Raw genomic sequence first — 24,608 nt, 5'->3', positions numbered from 1 at the left:
ATAGACACATTGGGTATAGATTTAAAGGTCTTATCCTCTAGATGTGCCTTTTGCGGGTTTGAATGATATCCCGCGGAAGCCCTTCGTCCTATAGGCTTTTCAAGTTTTGTTTACATCATAACAGATGGCTATCAAACAATTTTGTTTACATCCATACAAAAATGGGGTTATCTGTAGCATAGACAAAAAGAATTAAATATAGACTGTCAGCCGTGCTGCGGTTACCATGGTTACCATAGGTTTTGGCACACACCGCTGGGAGCGTCGTGTAGTTATGACAGTGGCGTAACTAGAACATGGCGTTTGGGGGAGATGGTGGAGCCCCAACAACAGGAGCCCTGGGGGAATGGAATGTTGAAAAATTAGAACTCTAAACTCTCGTTTTCAGGCATTCCAGAGGTGTTATCACACTTTCAAAAGAACTCCAAAAATCAATCCAATTGAGGCTGTCTCTGGCCGGTCAGAATCAGGAAATAGCAAGTACCTAACTAAATCATAATTACAACACAACAAACAAACAAATTATCATTAAGTTGTTGTACTGTAGCCTTCTGAGCTGCGCGTGAAGAGCCATAACTACTGAGTTTTTATTGTAAATTGATTTTAACAGGGTAAAAAATTACAGGGCATGAGCGGTAGTGTTGCCAACCTAATATGATGATTTTCCACGTATTCGTCACTGGAAATCCCCAATTTTATTCGCAAAGATTATGAAATCACTCGCTACAAAATTTTGAGATTGATCCTTTGTGAACAGTGTTCATTATTAAACCATTATGAAGGAGGTTATTCAGCCTTTTTTTATTTGTCTTGGGGGGAGGGTTCTATCCCCCTCATCCGCCCCCGTAGTTACGCCGCTGAGATACGTAGCGCGTTCGCCGTAACTACATGGCGCTCCCAGTGGTGTGCGCCAGAACCTATGGTAACCACAGCACAGAATATAAATACACAGAATATAATTTTTTAAAGCTCAACAAAATTGTATAGAAAGACATTTTAAAATTTAATATTTTGGAGGTTAAAAATGGGATAACCCAATTTTTATCCCATTAAACCTCAATTCCTAAGACCGATCATACTGGTTTAGTGAACTTGTTCAAACTTATATACCAAATTTCATGTGAATCGGATAAGTTTTACTTGAGCTGAAATGTTTAATTCTCCAGATGAAATGTTTCTGGATACTCATTTATATTATGTGTGTTGCTAGCCTAGTAATTAGTGTCTCGGACTTTGGTTGCCAGAGGGAGGGGTCAATTTCCGGCATATCCACAACACATATGGGTTTGGACTGCTTTCCCTTAAAAGTGTTCAATCCAACAATAACTTTAATATAAAATGTCACTGGTGTAGAAAAAAAACAGGGTACTGGATGAGTGTTGAATGAATGAGATGATATCTTTGTTGCGGACTAAAATCTGCTGGTATTTTAGCCAGGATCGTTATTTATTAATGGCCCAACAATAAAGTAAGTAACAACTGGGCCCAGTTTTGAAGTATTAACAGGATCAAACTGCTAATTATCTGAATACAATGTTTGGGTTTTCTTTACAGAGAAGGGAGTGTGTGTTCCCACAGTGGTGCTGTGGCTACTGTTTGTCTACATGGAGGCAGCAGTCAGACTACGAGACTTGCGTCATCTTCCGTTCCACCTGGACCTGTGTCGCCCATTCGCTGCCCACTGGTATGTCACAATAAGAAAGACAATTACCTCAAGACATATCTCTATGCAACTCTAGCTTCCCATGGTTAAAATGCTGTCAAGTTAAACGTTCTGATTTTTTGTTTGAAAGTGTTGAGTTCATTTTTTTCTTGTGCCGGATTATACTCCTTCCCATGCTCATAAGCTTAGTATCTTCTTAGCAAAAATCCTTAAATATAGGCCCATGTGCTTCATGTTACAGCCTTAACCTTTAAACTGGATAGGCTACTAAGGCCCAGTACATACGGTGTGACTGTTACAACTACCGTTGCAATCCAGTGTCGCGTGCAACTGTACTGTGACATCGGCCATGTATTGGAGTGGAGAGGCGCAAACGACTCGACCGGTTTTTGACGATCTCAAACCAGTCTAAAACCACTCACATGCAACTGTGGGCCAGTGGTTGCAGTTGCGTTGCAGACTTAAGTTGCATGAGACCACGTGGTGTTTTGGTGGTATTTTTACGGCCTTATTGTTTGTATCTGACTTTGACAGCTTTCTAGCAGCTAAAAATAGCCTAGAATTCACATTATTGCTCAAATAAGGGTAATCCTAATGCTCTCTTTGTACCCTTCACCGTCTTTGGTATTGATAATAGTTAACAATTTCTTCTTCGTGTAAGTCTGACATAGTAAATGTGCACGGCTAAGCCAAAGCCCTAAAAACAACACATACTGCAATAAATTAACTGTGCACACTGACGCTGTCCTCGTTCAAGTACCGGCAATGTTGCATACCGCGTGGCCTATCAAACTAAAAGTATTTATTTATTTCTTGTGCGTGTCGTGTGTTAAATGTGTTTGTCGTGTAATGAGAATGAAACTATTCAAGCGGTATTAATGTATATTCCTGTAATGAAGTGTTTGTCAATGGCAGCTTGTCCAAACATGTAACACCTTGTGGAAAGGTTATTTTTTGGAATTGATAAAAGGTAATGTAAAACAAAATATTACTAAATTAACACTTTAAACTACTCCACTGATTGCACAATAGACGCAACTGATATACAACAAGCCCTTGGCCAGTACACCCGTGTGCAGGCAGAAGTTTTATTTCTATTACAACCGGTTTCAGACACATCTGGTTCACAATGATAGTTAAGTTGTAAACCAGTCACACTGTCTGCGCTGGGCCTAAGTTTATGCCTAAGCCTAAGTAAATGGTGTAACATATAGCCCAAGAGACTAGGTTTTTATTTTATTTTTAGTGAGGATAACAGGCTTACCTAAATGGGAAAGAGTTCAAACCAACACAAGAAATACAGTTCTTAACAGAAACATGAGAATATTTTACTGTCACTTAGGGAATTTTCAATTAAGGAAGGTGAGTTGAAGAGAGCTCTGCTGGATACTAAGTTAAATGCTGTATGTAGCTTTTGGTTAGAGCTACCTAGAGGTATCAACATGTATCAACATAGGGAGCTATGTTGGTAGAGCACATCTTGGAAGCCTTGGATGAATCACAGAGGGTATCTGGTATTTTATGTGATCTATCCAAGGCTTTTGATAAAATCAAATTATCTTTATTCACTTTATACATTTTACATACATGAATAGTGTCAACGCATACTAAATTGGTTATGCAACTTAATCTAAAAGACTTAACCATACAATTTGACAATAGAACCTCGACCCTTTTAGAACCCTTTTAGAAACTCGTCTATGCTATAAGGAGCCAGATTAATTAAGAATGATATCAATTTCTTTAAAAAATTGGGTTTGTTTTGATCTTTTTTTAGTAAGGCAGGCAAACTTCTTATGAATAAATTGCCGATATACGAAGGCTTCATTTTTGAAAGTTTCAGCCGATGATGACTTTTTACAGTAAGATTTTTCCACCTTTTATTGTATTTATGGGATACTTCAGTGTTTTTATCTTTATAAACATGCTGAATAGTTTTAAAAATATATAAACCATACACTGTAAAAATTTTCATTTCTTTAAAGTACTTTTTCACCGACTTCAATAACTTAAAAATTAAATTTATTAAATAAATTTTTCAATAACTCTAATGGCCTGTTTTTGTAGTTTTACACATCATGTGTGACTTGGTCAAAAGTTGCGTTAGGTCTTGCAGTTGTTGATACAGAAAGGAAAGTTTGTTCTTGAACGTATCTGTTAATTTCTTTACCATGGCTGTCAGCGAGTATAAATCTTTATTTCTCCACAAGTAATACAATAAAATTACATAGATCTATAAAAACAAATTATTTTACAATGTAATCAAAACAGAATCTAAGAGTACCGGTACAGAGTATTAAGAATCTATTTTTCATGTGTCTGTACAGAGAATCGATACATTTTGGTATCGACATATCACTATTTTTAGGAAGTTATAAATAAATTGCAGGTTTAAGGATTAATCTTTAAATTTTTCCTTAACTGAGAATGCTTTTTCCAATAACTAAAATAGCGAGCTGTGTTAGCGCTGAAACAGCATTGCGGGAGTTGAAAACACTTTGGAAATTTTAGTATGAAAAGTACGACCTGAACTACCTGAAATTTTTTTTTACTCATGAATTAGCCTACTCATGAATTTTTTCTGGTTGGCCTGGTGGACACCCTGTTTATTATTTATCATGCATGTTAAGATTTTGATGTTAGAATATTAATGCTACAATGTAACTGGGTTTATCCTGTTTTGCAGCATTGTAATAAAACAAATAAGTAATAAAAACAATAGATACAATTTTAAAGCGTTAAATCGAAAGTGTTTATTTATTTTTATCAAAAACCATGCATGAAATCATAGGACATAGACAATAAGTAGTTTTGATATTTGAAGTTTTATTAAGGGTATAGAGCATAGTGTAGTCTCATTGGCAAAGTTTTATATTAGTCCAGTAGTTATGCTTTTCAAAATGGTATATTTTAAAATTCAACCTGTCATTTTTCAGTATTGGCTACCCAGTCGTTACTCTAGGGTTTGGTTTCAAGAGCTATGTTGGCTACAGAATGAGACAGGTATGTTAAAGAAACATTTATATCGAGAAACGTAATTGTAGATTTATTTTGGTCAACATTAATTAATTAGAGACTCATATGAAAGACAAATACCTAACTCTTCTTGGTGTACACTGGAAATGGCTTAAGGATATATACGAAGTAACATACAGTTCTATCCATATCAAGTGATCCAGAAATAAAATAATTGGTTGCTTGACCATTTTTTTAATAAATAATATTTTTATCCTAGATACCTATATCAATTCTGGGTTCAAAAGTGGTTTTACATTTTTTTTATCTCTTTTGTTACTTCTACGGTGGCCATTTTTGTTTTGCGGAACACACAAATTTTTGCTCATGTAAGGGTTTGCGTTAACTTGCATAACTCGGAAACTAGAGTTGGACGAAATTGGATTTTTAGTTCGAGACGAGACGAGATTTTTTATCTCTCATAAAATTTCGAGACAAGATCGAGACGGGATTTCCCTTCTCAAAATTTTTACCTGATTTTGTAACATTGTTAGATGACTGTTTAAATACAAAAATAATGATAATAGGCAAGAATATTTACAATCTTTTATTAAAAAACATCAGCATAACATTTTTTTATTAATCATGCCTAACTTATTAAAAATGCCTACGATTAGGAAACATAGTGATATCAGTTAGGATAGAGTTCAACTTATCCTAAAATAAAATAAATCATAAAATAAAAGCAGTATTAATTTTTATAAAATAGTTAACTTGTTTTGACTTTTTATAGAAATAAAACATTCCTCACACTGCTTACACTTAATAAAACTTCTCAAATGTTATTAAAGTAATATTATTAAAATAATAAAAGTAATATTTACATTTAAAGAATTAATTAAATAAGAATGCCTTCGCAAAGGAAACGCAACCACAACACGCTCCTGTATTGCGGGTATTGCATTGACTTTCTGCAGGCGTTTTTAATTTTTTTTTCTTTTTTTTTATTCTCGTCTCGATAAAAATCTCGGCCAAAAAGAAATCTCGTCTCGTGTAAAGAGATTTAAAATTTCCCGAAAATTTCCCGAAATTTCGAGACTTGACCATCCCTATCGGTAACCATGAACACTAGAGTGATGAAACAATACCCCCGCTGCAGCAAACCTGCCGACTTAGCGAATTTCCATTTGCCTTCCAGGCAAATTTTCAATTATTGATTTTCCAGATTGATTTTCAATTATTCTATTAAATTAACATTTATGTTTAACGAGTACCTAGGTTAGCTGCCACAGGGAAACTAATAAAGTGTGTTTTTTTATGTAAATATAAATAGCTTAGTATGAAATAAATAAATCCGCCAAGTTTGATCGAAATATATCCATAAACAAGCCAACAACAACATATTATAATATTCTCCATAAGAATAACATGGGAATTTTAAGTTAAACATTTTTTGAATTTTCACCGTAACCAATCACCGTACAAAAACACTTTGATATGCTAAATTATTTGTTTTTTTATAGTGATGGTCGGATCTGGATATCGGACTACCGGATCCGCCGGATCCAAGCTAGAACCGGCACCGGATCGGATCCTAAAAATTCCGTATCTTGGGCTGGATCCGGTTTTGATGGATCCGATTTTTTCAAATTTTTTCCTAATTTTTTTTCCTAACACAAAGCTGTCTGTATCCATGTAAGAGACAGATTTTTTTACTAACACAAAGGAGTCTGTATCACTGTACAACCCCGATTTTTTTCCTAACACAAAGGAGTATGTATCCATGTAAGAGACCGATTTCCCCCCTATTTGTTTACTAACACAAAGCTGTCTGTATCACTGTACAACCCCGATTCGTTTACTAACACAAAGGAGTCTGTATCCATGTAAGAGACCGATTTCCCCCCTATTTGTTTACTAACACAAAGCTGTCTGTTTCACTGTACAACCCCGATTCGTTTACTAACACAAAGGAGTCTGTATCACTGTACAACCCCGATTTTTTTCCTAACACAAAGGAGTATGTATCCATGTAAGAGACCGATTTCCCCCCTATTTGTTTACTAACACAAAGCTGTCTGTATCACTGTACAACCCGATTCGTTTACTAACACAAAGGAGTCTGTATCACTGTACAACCCCGATTTTTTTACCAACACAAAGAGTCTGTATCACTGTACAACCCCGATTTGTTTACTAACACAAAGCTGTCTGTATCACTGTACAACCCCGATTTGTTTACTAACACAAAGCTGTCTGAATCCATGTACAAGACCGTTTTTTCCCTGAGTGTTTGTCTGTTGATGCAAATAAGTTATATGGCAAGGCGATGTCTCAGTGTTTGTCTCTTGGTGCAAATAACTTATATGGCAAGGCCATGAATCGGTTGACAATATTAAATGAAGAGTTGAATTTTTTAAATCTATAAGTATAAAAGAGGATGTTTGTATATATATTTGTTTGTTTGGCAGTGATAAACTCAGACACTGCTGAACCGATTGCCACGAAACTTGGTACATACGTGTAGAATGTCATGGAATAGGTTTATACACCATCAATTTCGTGATCCGTCCAATCGGCTCCGCCCCAGTGGCTCTGGAGTTTCCCATGTTAACCTTATGTGAAATGGAATTAATAAATCTTAACAGCGGTTTAAATTAAACAAGTTGGTTCTGTTCTATGATGTTCAATAGCATTAAAGTTACAAGGATTACCAACAGGGTAGGCAGCACTATTATTTCTTTTACATTTATGACAACAGCTAATTTGCAACCTAAAGGTGAGTGAGCGTAGCGAACGAGCTCCAACCTAATGGTGAGTGAGCGTAGCGAACGAACTTCAACCAGGACGTGATTGAGCCATGCGAACGAGATCATCTTGAAAATTAAGAAGTTAAACGGGACAAAGCCCGCGGGATTATAAATAGTCAAAGGCAAGACAACGTCTGCCGGGTTCAGCTAGTGATTAAAATAAAAATATAACCTATTAACTTAATACTGAAGGTATCGGTACCGACATTTCACCATCGATTCTTGGTCCCGGTACATTTCCCAAGAACCGGTGGAACTGACATTTGACGTTAAGTACCTACCCATCACTAAACCCTACCTAATGATTTATGACAGACTGGTTAAATGCAAAACTAATAATAATAGGCAAGAATATTTCAAATATTTAATTATAAAACATCAATAAAAAATATAAATTTGAAATAAAAACTTTACCAATATTTTAAGAATTTGTAACTATTTAATTATTTTTTTATTTTTTATTATTATTTAATTTTTAAATCAGGGTTGCCACCAGCCATGAAAACCTTGAAAAGCTTGAATTATGCATGAATTCTTGTGACCATGAAAAAAGGCATGGATTATGCATGGATTTCTCCAATGGACCATGAATTTTCAAAATCAGGAACAATTATTCAACCAGTACCATTAAATTTCCCAAGTCCCATGATCAAAAACCATTGCTTAGTTCATTCCAAGTCATCCAAAGATGCTGATGTCAGCTGAGACTTCCTGAGGACTGTATATGGTTCTAACAATCATTAGTAGGCCTACCCCCCCTGCGTATGAAAAAGGGGTATGGGGACTTAAGTCACAAAAACAGAAGTTTTAGACCATGCACTGAATTGATATGGGATGCGCAATAAAACCAAATTTCCGACTCTGACGCCTGATTTATTTTAGCTTTTTGGATACCATCATATCTTAGTATGTTGTGGAATAAGATAAACCATAGAATGTACATTTTATGACAATTATGTAGGGGGATGAAACAGAACTTTTTTAGCCGGGGGAGTGGGATTTTTGTTTTATTCCGGTGGAAAGACTGAATTATACCTAGACTTGATATATTTTACAATTCTTCTCCAATATCTCATGTATTTATAATACATGCTGGACCTGTTTTGTTTTCAACTTGGTATTGAATGTTTATAAATCACTCCAAAAAAAGTTGTATATTAGGTATGAAAGGTTATTCAAAAGTAACACACAAAGAAACTGCCTCTTTAACGTCAGTTTATGAAATCAGCAAAACTCTCAATTGTGTTGAAATTGTATAAGCGCACCGACCATGAATTTTTTTTTAAACTACCAATGAAAACCATGAATTCTGCATGAATTTTATCGTCCCACTATGGTGGCAACCCTGTAAATGTTTTGTGATGTGTCTGATGATGCCAGCACAGCTGGCGAAAGGCCTCATAAAATTAAAAAATTTTAAAATATTGGTGAAGTTTTTATTTCAAATTTATATTCATTCCGATATCACCAGTTCTTCTTGAAGATCAATAAAAAAATTGAAAAAAAATGAAAACCACTATGCAAAACAGCAGATTAGGGCCATTTTTGAACACTTTAATAATCAAAATCGTTTTAAAAATGAGGGAGGAGTTCTGTTCACAAAAATCGGCTTAGCGTATTATATAAATATAAGATTGAAAATCCAATCAGGTAAATGGAAATTCACTTAGTCTGCAGGTTTGCTGTGGTGGGGGTATTATCAAGGCATTTTCTCTATTATATTAGAAAGACTCTAAACCTTCATATTTCACAGATCATTTTTACATCCAAAAGTTATTGCAGAGTCCCAGATTTGTAAATAAAGGAACTGTTAAACACCTTGTATGATTACTTGGGATTAATTTGTACATAGGCTGTAGTTTATATATGGTAGGCCTACACAGCAATCAAGGAAGAGGATTGAGTAGTTAGTTTGTATTGATACCATTGATAAATCTTTTATACTTTGTTGACAGCGAAAACAGAGAGACGTGGCCAAGGAGAACGAGTTTTACATGCAACTTTTACAGCAAGCACTGCCTATTGAGCAGCAGCAGACTGTATGCCACAACACAAGCCCTGAGAAGAGCAAAGGTGAGCTGCAATAAATTTATTTGATAATACAGTAATATCATTATTTTCATTTTCATTCATTTCCTAACAGAATAAAGAGATTATTGCAATGTTATAAATGTTTGTCTTCTCTCTCTATTTAGTATTTTGAATTTCAGATATATTTCTTCTATGTAAATTTCTGGGGTAATTTTATCATATGTTCTTCAACATATCCTCAGACCAAACCTAAAAATATCCTTTTACCAATTTTGTATTTTCTGGCTAACAAAAAGTCACAAAGAACATCAACATTATTCACAATTTTTGTTTTGAAAATTTTTATTGAAACAAGCATAATATAACCCATGACAATAATTAAATGTTGTATTCAAGTACTTCCAAGAACTGTTGATCAATGAACATCTTCCGCGGCCATGTAGACATCATCATTGTTTTACGTGATGGCGGCAAGATCATGAAAATTTCCCCCAGCCATGTAGACATTATCATCATCTTCCACGACTGCGGCAATATCATGAACATCACTCATGGTTGTGTAGACGTCATCATCATCCCCAACATCGTGGCAAAATCATGAAAATCTCCTGCGGCCGTGTAGACATCATCATCGTCTCCCGGTATCGCAGTACTGTCATCGTCGTAATCCGCTATTGCTATCGCGGCAAAATCATCTCCCGCGACCGTATAAACATCATCATGAATTCCTGCAGTCACGGAAACGTCTTCATCGTCATCTGCAATTGCGGCAAAATCAAGAACATCTCTTGCAACCATGTAGACGTCATCATCGTCTCCCGGGATCGCGGTAACGTTATCGTCGTCATCCGCGATCGCGGCAAAATCATCTCCCGCGGTCACGGAAATGTCATAGTCGTCTTGCGTGATTGCGGCAATATCGCTAATTTTCCAGCATTATCGGTACCAACATTTCACCATCAGGTCTCGGTTCTTGTTCATTTGCCAAGAACCGTGGTACCGACCCATCACTAAAAAAAAACTCAAACAATATAATTCTAGTGCAAAATTCAGTACTCTGTAGTCATAGTCAAATTTATTTATTTATGTTATGTATTCATGCATAATAAATAGTGTCACAAAATAAGGTAAAATAATGATAATCTTATGGTAAATTACATCAAAGCTATTTAAAGATTAATTGAAATAATACGTTAATAAACTTACTAGGTTTAACCATTGACTATTGGATACAGAAGATACAGATGTAGGTGGCTCATATCAACTAAGACAAATTTTAATAAAAACCTGGCTACAACTTCAACATGGGGATGGAATGTCAAGTTGTTGTATTAATAGTCAAAGGTTTAACTTACTGGAAAATACAATACTTAAGAATTTTTACATGATAAGTTTAATTACATGAAGTATGCAGTATGCACATTTACATATATGTATAGCTCTGAGCATCTCAAAGAATCAACTAGAATAAAACAATTCTTCCTTTTAATAAAACCTTTTTTTTAAACAATTTAATTTTTAACCAAATGCTTAATGTTTTTGTTATTAAAACTTTCAGGTGAATGATTCAAACATTTAGAGCCAAAATGAGTAGCTTTTTTATTTAAAAAAACTAAGCCTATGCTGGGTTAAGTTTAAATTGTTCTTATGTCTAGTATTATGAGAATGAACACTACTGCGCAGATCTAATTCATTATATTTATATCTTAACACCCATTATACCTTCAAGGATATATTGGTCATAAACTGTCAAATATTAATCTGTTGAATTTCTGTAGAAAGGAGACCCAATGTAATCCTCAGGTTACAACTAATGTTCTGTTACTTTATGTGAACGTTTAAAATTTTTTTAAGTCACGGCCCACCATGTTTCTTTCAATTTTTTATTCACAAAGAAGTACCTTATCTATATTATTAAAATATTTTTGGATTTTTGTGTGCAGCAAATCGCTCCTAAATATTAATTTTTATAGGCATATTGGATATCAATTTAAATCTATTTTCCTCGAGATGTGTTTTTGATATCCCGTGAAAGCCCTTTGTCCTTGGCCTTTAAAATGTCATAGTTTGTGCTGAATCCTGTCGTCAATCATCTGAACTTTTTCAAGTTTACATTTGTTTACATCAAAAAGATGGCCATGACAATTTTGTTTACATCCATACAAAAATTGGGTTATCTGTGTAGTTAATGTTTCAGTGAATTCAAGTAAAATATTGTAATTTTATTTGTGAAAAATGTAAAGAAGAAAATCACTTGCATTAGATTTTATGTTTCTTTGGCATTTGTAATTTTTCTAAGTTGCCTCGAAGGGATCACATAAGCAATGAAAATAATAGGGATATGAGACATAATCGTTTTCATCCTTATCAACTATATACTGTATCAAATATACCACAGATTTTGAAGTCACGAAGTGACGCAGGCTGCTAGTCATTAATTAATTATTAATATAGATATAAAATTACAATATCAGTTAAGTTATAAAAACAAGTAACAAGAATATATCTGACAAATGCTACACTTACATTCTTGTGAATCCCAGAGCATCAATAAGTACCAATCTCTATGCACGGCATTGTGTAAATATATAAAATAAGAATCTAACCCCAAGGTTTAGGAGGACATCTCAGAACTCAAGTGTTAACTGAGCAAACCTTTTCAGGAAATACTGCAAATGATGTTGTGACGTCCAATGGTACCGTTCACAACAACTCTGCACAAGTGAAGAACAATCACAGAAAGTCACTGGACAAAGGGGAGAGAGACAAATCTACTTGCGCCGAGTCTGAAAACAAAACTGTAAATAACAACAAATCGTTTTCACACACAAACGGCGACATTCACACAGAGCTGGAGTTCATCGAGAGAATCGGGTATGTGTGTTAGCAGAGTAAAACTATTGAAAATCAGTTATACAAGAGTATGGCCTCTGCGCAAATTGCATAATGTAATAGGTTTCGAACTCATCTCCGAGGCTTAACGAATAATGTAACTAACTTTTTTCCTTGATTACTTTGAAGCTGAAAAATTGACATTTAAGAAAAACATTATTCTATGAAAATAGTATGAGTTTATTTAAGACAATTAATTATTATATAATAACATATAATAATTATTATATAATAAGTGAGTCGGTGACTCAGTCGGTAGCGTCGCAGACTTGGGCCCAAGGCAGTGATGTCGTGGGTTCGGATCCTGGTCACTGCCGAAAACATTTTATCAGTACAGATCACCTTTGTACTGTACCAGCTCACTCCTTGCTTTACTGTATATGATCCACGCATGGGCGGTTAGTCTATGTCGACAGGCAAATGGAAGGTTAAAAGATGCCGCCAACCTCTAAAAAAAAAACAACAAAAAAACAACACTGCTATTTTGAAATACGTATAATTTATGAAGATTGTACATTCACCATAAAGACTAAAGAGTGATTAGGTACCTACCTCAATCAGGCTACAATTATTGATAAAACAAACCTATTTAAAGTTATTTTTTTTTAGCAGTTTTGTTTCTTGTTTACAAACTGACCATAGTTAAAAATTTAACTGAAGGTAATTAGGTGTTAAATTACAAGTCACATTTTATAAAGTGAAAGCAAATTGGTTTAGCAGAGAGACAAGTTGACACAAACCGCATGGCAGAACGTAGCCTAACTTAATATTTTTGAACTAGGCTAGTAGCAATCGGCCAAGTGCCAGCTTACATGTTACGAGCTGTACATAACACAGTTTACAAAAGAGAGTAAGAAGTATTAAGAGCTGCTGTGTTGTTGGTAAAACATTTTTTTTACTGCTATACTGTACATTGTTGAGCATGTATCTTCACTTGTGCGGCATGTAAATAAATTGCCCGGTTAGTCTGTAGTACATTTTGATTTAAAACGATGCTTGGAAAACCTTAAAGTGATTTTGGTTTGAACATTGTTGTAGGAACATTAAGTGAATTTGTATGAAGGCATTTTTGATAGAAGAAATGTGAAAGATCTAATCATCAAACTCTGACCTTAGTCGCTCATAAATAAACTTGTTTTATATAAGTTTTGATAAGTAATACATTTGTAGACAAGTGAACCGTTTTGTTTTTGGGCAAGGTGTTAAAATAATGGTTAGAGTCATTACTTGAAATATATTGTCTAATAAAGGTATTTTTTTTAAATATAAGTAATATTACATGTAAGTTATTAACCCTATTTAGATTGTTAATACGATTTACTTCTGTTTATAGAAGTATTATCAGTTTTCTATAAAGTAGCTAATTAAACTTATTTATCTATTAAATAACTACAGTAAACTGAAACCGGAGAAAGCATTTTTCCTTCTCCTTTTGTACTGGTTTGAAAAAAAAACTGTTGTTTTCTTTGTATTTTTATTTTATTCTTTAATTACAGCTCAGTCAACGATTTTGACGAAAACGAAGCAGAAAAGGATAAAAGTTCGAAGTCTTACCAAATTAAATCTAATTCAAAATGGAGCAACCACCAAGCAAAGGAAAATGCAGTTAACTGTCAGAGGGAACGAAAAAACAAAGCAAACAAGGAGAATGCAGAACATAACATGACACAGAAAGATGATTATTGTCAAAGGTAAGTGGACCATCCTGTATAATGAAGATTTTGGCTTTTGTTAGTTGTAATGTGTAGCCGGGCAGCTCAGTGGTTATAGTGCTCGACTAGTAATTAATTCGACTTAGGTCGCTGGTTCGTTTTTTTTTCTAAGAAAAGTTTGTAGTGTTTTGATGGTTCAAAACTGGACCGAGCTGTCCTTGATCATTGGACTTTTAATAAATGGCCCTGATTAATAAAACAGCTGGTACCAAATTTCTTCAAAATCAGACCATAGGTGTGGTCTGTTACCCTGTACACATCCACATACACACAGGCACAGACATCACTTCGAAAACCACTTTTTTTGGTCCAGGGGGGCCCAAAACGGATATATCCACTCATAACTCAAACTAGAAAATTTTGACAAAAACTATAATTTCTCCAGGGGGAGAAAGTAAAAAACCCCCGTCACAGCAAGTCTGCATACTAAGCTACTTATATAGATATGTGGGAGACGATAAGAATGCCGCGGTCATGGAAGATAATGATAATGTCGATAGGATCTACTTAAGTGTGTTGTACAATAATCCTCGTCCTCATGATATCATTGACAAAATATTCATTGGATTTTTATGGAAATGGGCTTGAGATATATTTATCTTTAATCATATACAACTAATATACTATTTTTTACAGGCTTGAAGCAGACGTAAAGCGTTTAAAAATAGATCTTCAGGCAAGTCGACAAACAGAGCAAGAACTACGTTGTCAAATTAACTCTCTACTAGTTAGTGAGAAGAGTGCAAAAAGTGAACTTTGCCAACTTCAGCTTGACAATGATGATTTGCAGTCAAAGTGAGTAGTATTTGGAAGTGATGACAACACCACTAGTAACACTTCAAAATTTGAACAATTTGTTCAAAATACTGTTTATTGTTAATGATAATTCCTCTTATGATGTAGGCAAATATTTATATAGCCTACCAATTTAACATTTAATTATGTTTTTATTTTTTTAGTATTTTTAGTTTTAATTTTTTCACTGGTTTTTTTTTTTTTTTTGCTGAAAAAAGGTACTTAAGAGAATGATTAAACCAATACCTGAATGGTTCCTCCTTACATATCTGAATGGGAATCATATATCCTAATAAGGGCTATTTTTGAGTCTCGCAATGAATTTTCTTTGAATCTCTGGTGATGAATTCCAACCTTTATAGCCTGCAATCTTTCTGGGAGAAATTTACAAACAAAAAATATTATGGTGGTTGTATTGAATTGTCTAGTATTTAAACATTAAAACCTACTAAATGGCTAATGCTCATTGACCTACAGGTAGTATATCAGCTAAGTTTTGCCTATAGTATTGCAGGCTGATGAGTTTGGTTTATTTTGACAGAGTTCACGGGCTGCTGTCTGCCAGGCAGATGGACAAGCAGGCAATTACGCAGCTGGAGCGTCGAGTGCAGGACGAGCGCAGACTGAGGTCCTCCACAGAGGCTCAACTGGCTGCTGAGCGCAAGGCTGCACGTGCCATCTCGTCTCCACCCGCTAAGTGAGTATCACCAACAATAGAACAAGCTTTCTAACAGCTTAAGTTTCAAGTAAACTGATTTGTTCATTATCATGAAAATCTAGCCCGATTCCCTATTTTTGTGATGAAAAAAAAAACAAAGCCTGGAAAACAGAAATCATTTGTTCCTTATTTATTGTTGGTGTAGAATTTTGTTAAAATTTGCTATTTTTTGTGATGCAATTATGATTGTCTATTGATAAAATTAGTATGCAATATCTATACCACCGATAATTGAACATTGGCATTGGGATCCAGAATAATTGTCAAAGGCAATGCCCAATACCCAAAGTATCTGCAAAGATAGCAAACTACCGTGATCCTAAGGCCCAATTCACACCGAACGGATGTCTGGCGGAGACGTGGCACGGACGTGGCGAGGACATATGTCCGTTCCTCGCCTCCCCTTGTAAACAAATTGGTCAATGCACACACAAGTGACATGGCGCGGGCGGCCACCCTCCCGCCACCGCCACGTCGCTTCGGCGTCCCTCGTGGCGTATCGGAAGTGGCATGTCCGTAGCGCGCCCGTTGTTCGGACTGCAAATATTGTACTGTACTTACCAACCTTCTTGTGTATAGTGTGCTTGTACATACCAACCTTGTTGTGTAGAGTTGTTTTTGTGTGTAGATTGTGAGTTGTTTCTTCACTATGCGAGACGACATTGAATTTAATATCAAATTTTGTGAGGAAGTAGAACAATTCCCTTGTTTGTACTAATTAAGTTGACAGAAATAAACTAACACTATTGACATTAATAGAAATAAGCAAAAACCAAAGCGTCTAGTCTACATACAGGTTGTCTCGCCACTGTACCGTCCCTTCACCGTCCCTTCGGTGTGCATTGAACACGCCACGTCACTGCCACGTCTGTGCCTCGTCCGTGCCACGTCTTCGTCCGACGTCCGTTCGGTGTGAATTGGGCCTAAAAACCACTTTTTTATGATCGCAAGTGACGACGATAACGTTCCCATGACTACGGGGATAATGATGATGTCTCCACGACTGTGGGAGACGATAAGAATGCCGCGGTCATGGAAGATGGTGATGTTGTCCACCGGATCAATTTAAGAGTGCTGTACAAAATAGTAGACTCCCTCTTATCCGGACTCCTCGGGACCGAGGCAAGTCCGGATAACGGGTTTTCCGGTTAAACCGACGTCCCCAAAATCTCGTTAAAACAGAACGTTTTAATGTATACTCTATACAATATTTGACTTAAATTAGGAGAGCATTGTATTTAGACACGTAATCACTGGTCTCAAATCTTTCCCACGAGAACAGTCGTTTCAGTACCGCCCACTTCCTGTCAATCTAATCCGGTTAAACCGATGTGCTGATAAAAATTATCCAGATAAAGAGATGTCACTTCTACTGAGTGTAGTCCGGTCAAACTGATGTCCGTTTAAAGGTGTCCGGATAAGAGGGAGTCTACTGTAATCTTGTCTTCACGATATCATTGACATAAAATATTCAATGGATTTATATATGGAAATGGGCTTGAGGTAATTAATTGTTGTTGCTTTTGTTTTTATTTTCCTCTAATCATTATATCTAATATTTTAAAAATCTATTTAGTAACTAAAATATAAACAATTTTTATTTGTGACCTAGTCTAGGGGTCTCCAACCTTTTTTACTCAAGGGCCACATTGACAATTTTTGGAGGAAAGGCGGGTCAGACTGTCAACATTTCAGTGTAGAAAGGTAGACCCCTCCAAACTAACAAAGGGGTAATTTTCTAATTAAGTGCTCAGTGATGAAGTTTCAACATTTCTTTCAGATTTTTGTTGCCATATAACTTTTTGACTGTTTGGGAGCGAGCTGGTCTAGTGGTTAGAGCGCGGGACTTTGGTTCCAGAGGTCTCGGGTTCAAATCCCGCCAAATCACCAATGGATTTTATCCATGTGACAATGCCGCAACCCCTAGGTCTAGTTTGAAGTAATGTTGTTCTTCCCTTTGATCTCCAGTCGATAGGCCAAGGGATCTCATACGCAGACCTTGTAGGGAGGCACATAAATATCACGTGGAAGGCTGTCTCCTCCTCCTCCTTTCCACATTTCCTACATAAGAGGCTTTCAACTTGAATTCCTATCTTGTTTAGATGTCCGCGGAATACCCAATGGCCGCTGATAAGGCCAACCACCTTCCGCAGGGTCTTCCTATTCAGCCTAAGGGCATCTACCGCTATCGCACCGGTAGATGTCTGCAGCCTTCTCTTTGACTGTATGTTGCCATTATTATGACCAGGAATTGTCCATCAGGGTTTGAGTTTCCCCCGACAACCGCCCAGTGGTCTGTGTCAATGTCATTCTGCAGCTTGAGGCCTTCTTGGTCATTGCCCCCATTGAGGTGGGCACAAACGCTGATACCTTTACAGCTTTCACAAGATTTCTGGCTGGGGCAAGCTGTAGCGAGATTTCCCCGAAGGGACTCAGCTCCTGTACTTGCTTGACCAGCCACATCTTTGTGGCTAGGTTTGGCCGGAACGGCACAAAAGTTTCTCCCACTCCCTAAACCCCCATTCCTTTCTTGCTGCAACTTTGACGATCATCTATTTATACCAATTGTATACAAATAATTATTTCCCTGAAGGCTGTCGCAGGCCAGATAAAATCTGTTTGCAGACCATAAGTTAAAGACCCTAGACCAAGTCTATAAATATAATTTAGTAGTATACCACTGTAGATATGTTTAGCTAAATAAGTAAACGCAATCTCTTGATGACGGTATAAGAAAATGTTTGCCACATTGCTGTAGCTGTATATGATTTTAAGAATTATGTATTCTGTGAAGCTATATCTTTGTTTCGTTCAGTTTGGTGAAGTGCTTTGTTATTTGCACTCAATTGTTGATGTGTTGAACTTGAGATAGTATCAAAGCCCATCTAACTTGTTGCAAAAAAAGTACAGCATATTAAATAAACAGAATTTTAGTATTAGTAAGTTAAGTAGTATTTGTTATAATACTATAAATTTCATCCACTACAAATATGTGGTAGAACTAATAAGTTTTGTGTCATTGTTGCAGGGGCGAGTGTACAGAGAACTGCCGAGCACGCAAACGAGACTTGGAGGCAGAGGCTAAACAACTCAGGCGAGAACTAAAAGTCAAAGAGGAGCGTTGCTTAGCTGCTGAAAGGGAAGTTCAGGTAATCTTGGTTTTTTGCTGTTTTAATAAAGTTTCTATTGATTTTCAATTTGTCTTCCTCTGTCCCTACACAGGATAATGCCTATTTTTTGTAAATTATCACTTGCATTGCCTCATTTTCAAGTGAACACCAGCTACCATATCCATCATTGTAGCTAATGGTTTGAGAAATATTTTGAATGCCCTTCAAAATTCCATTAATTAGTATGACTACAAAACTAATTAATGAAGATTCCAGTGTCAAAAAACCTACCATGCAGCGGGTCAATCGGACGCTTGCAAACATTGGAAAATGATTTTAAAAAGTCTCGAGGTTTAAAATCAGAATACTTCAATGTTGTTTTGTGTTGGTCTATTTTTTATACAAATGAAATATATAGTTTAATCACTTGTTATGGTTTAAATACACCCCAAGCTATGTCTTACATTAAAGTTTGCTTGGTTCTACTGTAAGCTTGTGCCTAGCAGGGACTCTTTGTTCATTTCAATGTACTTTTTCTGAAGTTCTGAATTGTTTAAACAAAACAATTTATATCTTACTCCTGTGGGTCACTTTATGTTTTAAGTAGTTAAATTTCAAAACATTACAGTTTGAAGTGTCACATGTTGCAGTGTTTGAGGCAGTACAAAGAAAGCCACAATGAGTCAGAGATACTCATGTCCGCTCTGTCTGCTATGCAAGACAAAAACGCACATCTGGAGAACAGTCTCAGCGCAGAGACCCGCATCAAGCTCGACCTCTTCTCTGCTCTCGGAGAGGCCAAGCGCCAGTTAGAAATCAGAGAAAGTGAGTGCAACCATTGTCTTTCTCTATGAACCAGTCGGGGCAAATCACTTTTTTTAACAGAACATATTTGTATGAGCCACTTACAGAGTTTGCTTCAGTCTAATATTATAATTTTGCCCTTAATTCTGGTTACTGCGATGTGATAGTTGATGTTGTAAAAGTTGGCTTCAATAGATTTTTCTTTGAATTTGGTTTGGCTTAGAAGTTATTGTATCAGTAATTTACTTCAGCACTCTCTGTCAGTGGCTATATTTAACTAGATGTTATACAGGGTGATTCAAAAAGGACTTTACAACTTAGAAAATTCATATAAATCTTATTAAACAAGGTATAGAGCTGGTTTTGGTGTTGTTTTAAAGGAAAACACTTTAAGTTTTTTTACCATAAACTAAAGATGTTCTATGTGACTTCCGTTGGATTTGGGGAAAATAATTATTTAGGTATGAAAAAATAGTGAAAACCGTTAAAAATTTGAGAGAAATTTACAAAATTTTGAAAGCTGGGCGTTTTTTGACACAAAGTAAACACATTTGCCATTTGAAGTTCAAACTAAAAAAAAAGAAAGAAAGAGGTTCTGCTTGTTCAGTTTTGTAATTGGATGTAATTGTTGCAGATGTGATACGACAGCAGGAACGTGAGATGGAGGAGTTGAAAGGCAAGATGGCACAGGTTCTTGCAGTAATGCCTACAGAGACATTCGGGCCGGCGCCGAGCTGCAACACCTCTAAATTGCGACTGGCCGACAGTCCTACTCAGTCCACTCTGGATCCCAACGCCACGGCGTACACTCCCAAATCCTCCCACCTTGCGCCAGCCGCTGAGGCTTAACAGGTATGTTGTAAGCCTTATGATCCTCATGCAAAAACTATTGTGCCGACATTTTTAAACACATGAAAATTACAAGGGACAGGTTGGTTTTAAAAGGCTGTTAAAAACTGTAACGAGGGGGGGGGGGTAAGGTTATGTAGATCGGGGTACTAAACCTAACTCGGGGTTATGTACCTAACTGGTACTAAATGTAGGGCTGAAGGTGAAGTTTCGGGTAATTGTGGGGGAATTAGGGAATTATTGAGGGAAAATATGGGTACCAAGAAAGGAGTTGGAAGTTGCTATGTCTAAACCAAATTTAAGCGTGCTGAATCTGCTACCAATAATTATATTAAAAAGGAAGAGTTGCTGTGGAACAAAGGTAGATCTTTTACCCAGACCAGAACACTTTCCTAGCCAGCTTTGATTTATGTTAATTGAACTAACTACCTAAATATTTTTCTTTCCATCACTAAGTACTGAAAATGGTGAATTGGTTGCTAATACTGCTGAGTGAATGAATATTGGTTGGAGATTCAATTGCTGAAAGGAAAATATCTCCAACTTAAACTGAGAAAAGGTGGAGAACAATCTATGGACATGTGACTAAATTTTATGTTAGTAATGATCCCATGTGAGACACGTCGAACCAGTTAAACGTTAATTCCTACATCTCAAATGTCGGGCAAACCCTTCTGAGTTCCCCGCTTGCTTCCTAACTTAGCCAGACATTCTAATTTATCTATTTCTAATTAATCATCTTAAACTATAACTTAGTCGGTATTGGTAGTAACGGAGATGCTGGGTCGGTGTTGTTTTGTCGAGAGCCTTGACGGAAGAGAGCGAGAGTAGGTAAGGAAGGTGGGGGGAGAACATTCTTGCAGTCACAGCAGGTTGCGAGCTTGCCATGCAACCCGAGTTCGCGATTGCTCACACAATATAAAAATATAGCTTGACGCTATGTGTCACAACAAAACCAAAACAGAATTGGTTAAAATGTTGATTTTGGTTTTCGGTTGCTGCGCAACAATCTTGCCACGATCTCGTGGCTTGATTGTAACTTCTTCTTCGCTTCCTAGGAATATACAAGATTTTCCCACGGTCTTAGGCTACGATGATGATGTCTTAGCCAAAAATTCATGCTTTTGCCACACTTACGGGGGTAATAATATATTCAATAAAAAGTTGCAGTGCCTGCAGAGGTTGCAATGCAGTCTGCAGGCACTGTAACCTTTCATTGATTAGCTGAACGTGGTTTGGAAAATAAACTACAGTATGAAGCAATAATATAATTTTTGTGATCACAGAAGACGATAATGATGTCCACATGACTGTCCATATTCATGGTTTCCCCATAATCTCAAAAGATGATGACGATATCTGCAAGACTATAAATATTCATGGTTCCAACGCAATTGCTTATGAGGGTGATGATGTTTAGATGACCGCGGTACATATTCATGATTTTACTGAAATTAGATACGATGATAATTTCTTCACAATCATGGGGGATGTTAAAGATTTTGGCTGCTATTATGGGATATGATGTTAATATCTTTATGTTTGTGGTGGATGTTCAAGATTTGGCTGCAATTTGGCGGGATCATATGAGAATTTTGAAATTTTGCAGCGATTGCGGGCGATGATGATGATGACATACTGTAGCAGATGTTTTAAGAATTAGCTGTGACCCCAGGAGACAAAGTTGATGTCTTTGCAATTGTGGGGGGTGTACTTTATATGATTTTTATATAAGGAAAAAAATTTAGATGTTTATATTGTTGGGATAGTAATTTAACTCAAATTTCTTTCAAACATGTTTCACTTTAAGCAGTAAAACCCACGAAAAAAAGGTCCTTACAGTGTCAATACTGTATATAATTTTTTGAATATTCCATGAGGTTAACATCCTCGAAAGATATTACCCAAAACTTTCATCCTTTCCGTAGGAATTAATAATTTTCCATTAGCTCATCCTGATTTAATATTACTACTCCCGTCCATCCCTAAATTAAAATCTCAAAGGAACTCCCAACTTACTGCAATAGTGGAAAGTATATAATGATGTATTTATAACAACGTATTCAATTTTTTACAGGTTGTGGCCGATCGCCTATTTCAAACTAGCCAATGTTTTGTTGTGAATTGTTGGCACTAACTGTGGATGTTTGGTGTGCTCTGCCAATAGACACTTCGATTCATATTTATTTATTTATTTAAATTTCGATTAATTCATTGTCATTCTGAACGACTTGAGTGCGGTGATTTAGCATTCTACTTGATCTTGATTGTGGCTGCAATACGGCATTGCTCGAAAAGCCTCGAACCCAGTTAGTTAGTCGACTTAGATATTTGTTGTAGTGAATTCACAATTCAGCGACTTAAAAACTCGGGTTAATTTTATAGCGTACGTACCTTTATTAGTTGTAAATCTTAGAATCGTCTGAGATTGAAAAGGCTGATGATATATTTTAATGAATGTGATATTTCTTTTATTTTATACTAATAAGTAGTTGTTTTTATGTAATTTAGTTTAAAACATCTCGATATTGGATCCGATCTGTACCATTAAGTGGTTCAGTTGTAAGCCATCGATCTAGACTAAAACTGATGGCATAAAAAATTGCTTTATGGTGATTAGATATAATTTTAAATAGCTTTATTTTAAGGTGTTTCTGTATTTCATCTACAATAAATGGTGTTCTGTGGGTTCCTCATATGATAGACGTTAGCACCTCTTTCTGTTCCCATCTTTTTAAATGTTATTTCTAATTACAAAAAAAATTACCTCAAACTTAAAAACTTAATTTTATCCTCAACAAAGTAAAAACACAATATTATTTTAATAAAATTTAACTGAATCATAAAGTTGTGTTTTTGTTACCTTTCCTTCTATTAAAATGTAAAACTAAAAAAAAATTTTTTGTGGAAAAGTTAACAACAGAATTAATAATTTTCCCCTTAAAAATATATTTTTGTGTATTGATTATGTTGTTAACACTTCATAACTTGATAATCCATTTTAAACCAACTCAAAATTATTCTATAACTCCCATACAAAGAATTAATTAAACATCACATCTTGATAAGTTTTATCGTGTTAATTTTATATGAGACACACCCTGGAGAACAGCTAACATATTAATTTGGTTTAAAATAGGTTAGTTTATCAATTCAAATACATTTTAATTATGGTTAAAATCGCCAACTTAAAAGTGAACCATTATACAAACTAGCTTAAACAATATCTCAAGTTTTAACATATACTTTTCTCTAAAAGTAAACTTAAAAAACTATTGACATGTTTGTAAATATGAAAGTAGTTGTTGGTATAAATTTGGTAATCAAAATTAGGCTAATCTAATCATAGTTTTGGAATAAACAAATTAAAAACACTTCTAGATGAGCTAAGATTGTTTTAGGTCTGTGGTTTTGATTTAGGAGGTAGGTAATTTGTATTTTACCCAACAAAATAGTGGACAAAATACATTTTATTGCTTTTGAATTATAAACATACTGTACAGATACCGTACATAGTTTACACTTAATTTACATTTATTTATCATTAAAAATTTATTTTAAACATCTGTTTTACAATTTCCAAATCTATAAGATATCTCACTAATTGATGGGTAACACATACTATTGTAAAAAGTAAATAATTGTATCTGGAATACTACTAAGATTCATTCTGGACATGAGAAAGAAAACTAATGTGATCATCTACCATTTTGAGTTGATGTACCGGACGGCATCTGTTTTATTCTGATTGTAAGTTTTAGCTTTATTTACCATCCCTGTGAAAATGGATTATGTAATTGTATTTTGCTTTTCATCTTTTTGACTCAACAACATCTTAAAAGCTTGTTTTGTCATAACATTGAAGTGTGTTTTAGATGCACTTCAGTTGTTTCTCCTGAGGTAAAAAGAAACTGTTAAAATAATTATTTAGTGTCAATTATATATTTTAGAATTCTTTACTTTTGGCATTGATAAATATGTTTATTTTGGTTGACTGCTTTACGTTCCTGACTAAAATGCAATCAAAACCATTACTTTAGAATTGTATTCTGTTTGGTGAATATTGTATGATTGTATAGTTGGTGAAGGTTGAGAAACTCTTTAAATACTGTGCACAAAGAATATTCATTTCTGTGCAGACTTGTCACTTGTTTTAAAACTCAGACATATTACTCCTTAAACCAACAATTTTCAGGTTTATTTTAGTGGTAACTGACTTAAATTGAATAAGCAAAGACTGTCTGATCCAAATGGCAAAATTAGCAGACA

General features: G+C 35.5%; 1 protein-coding gene across 1 annotated transcript in view; it reads left to right on the top strand.

Annotated features, from left to right (window-relative positions):
* Positions 1-24,608, top strand: part of LOC128988920 (macoilin) — a 35,505-nt gene extending 10,897 nt beyond the window's left edge. The window contains exons 4-14 of the mRNA XM_054410701.1: positions 1,555-1,684; positions 4,600-4,666; positions 9,384-9,501; positions 12,123-12,333; positions 13,848-14,042; positions 14,700-14,858; positions 15,400-15,555; positions 18,605-18,725; positions 19,337-19,511; positions 20,125-20,342; positions 22,417-24,608. Coding sequence (XP_054266676.1) covers positions 1,555-1,684; positions 4,600-4,666; positions 9,384-9,501; positions 12,123-12,333; positions 13,848-14,042; positions 14,700-14,858; positions 15,400-15,555; positions 18,605-18,725; positions 19,337-19,511; positions 20,125-20,339 — 1,547 coding nt within the window. The 3' untranslated portion in view covers positions 20,340-20,342; positions 22,417-24,608. The remainder of the gene's footprint in view (positions 1-1,554; positions 1,685-4,599; positions 4,667-9,383; positions 9,502-12,122; positions 12,334-13,847; positions 14,043-14,699; positions 14,859-15,399; positions 15,556-18,604; positions 18,726-19,336; positions 19,512-20,124; positions 20,343-22,416) is intronic.

Source organism: Macrosteles quadrilineatus, unplaced genomic scaffold, assembly GCF_028750875.1.
Source record: "Macrosteles quadrilineatus isolate MER2022 unplaced genomic scaffold, UCM_ALF_1.0 Scaffold_3__2_contigs__length_128488019, whole genome shotgun sequence".
In the NCBI taxonomy this organism is placed as follows: domain Eukaryota; kingdom Metazoa; phylum Arthropoda; class Insecta; order Hemiptera; family Cicadellidae; genus Macrosteles; species Macrosteles quadrilineatus.
The sequence above is the reverse complement of the archived record's forward strand: the minus strand, read 5'-3'. Positions and strand labels throughout refer to the sequence as shown.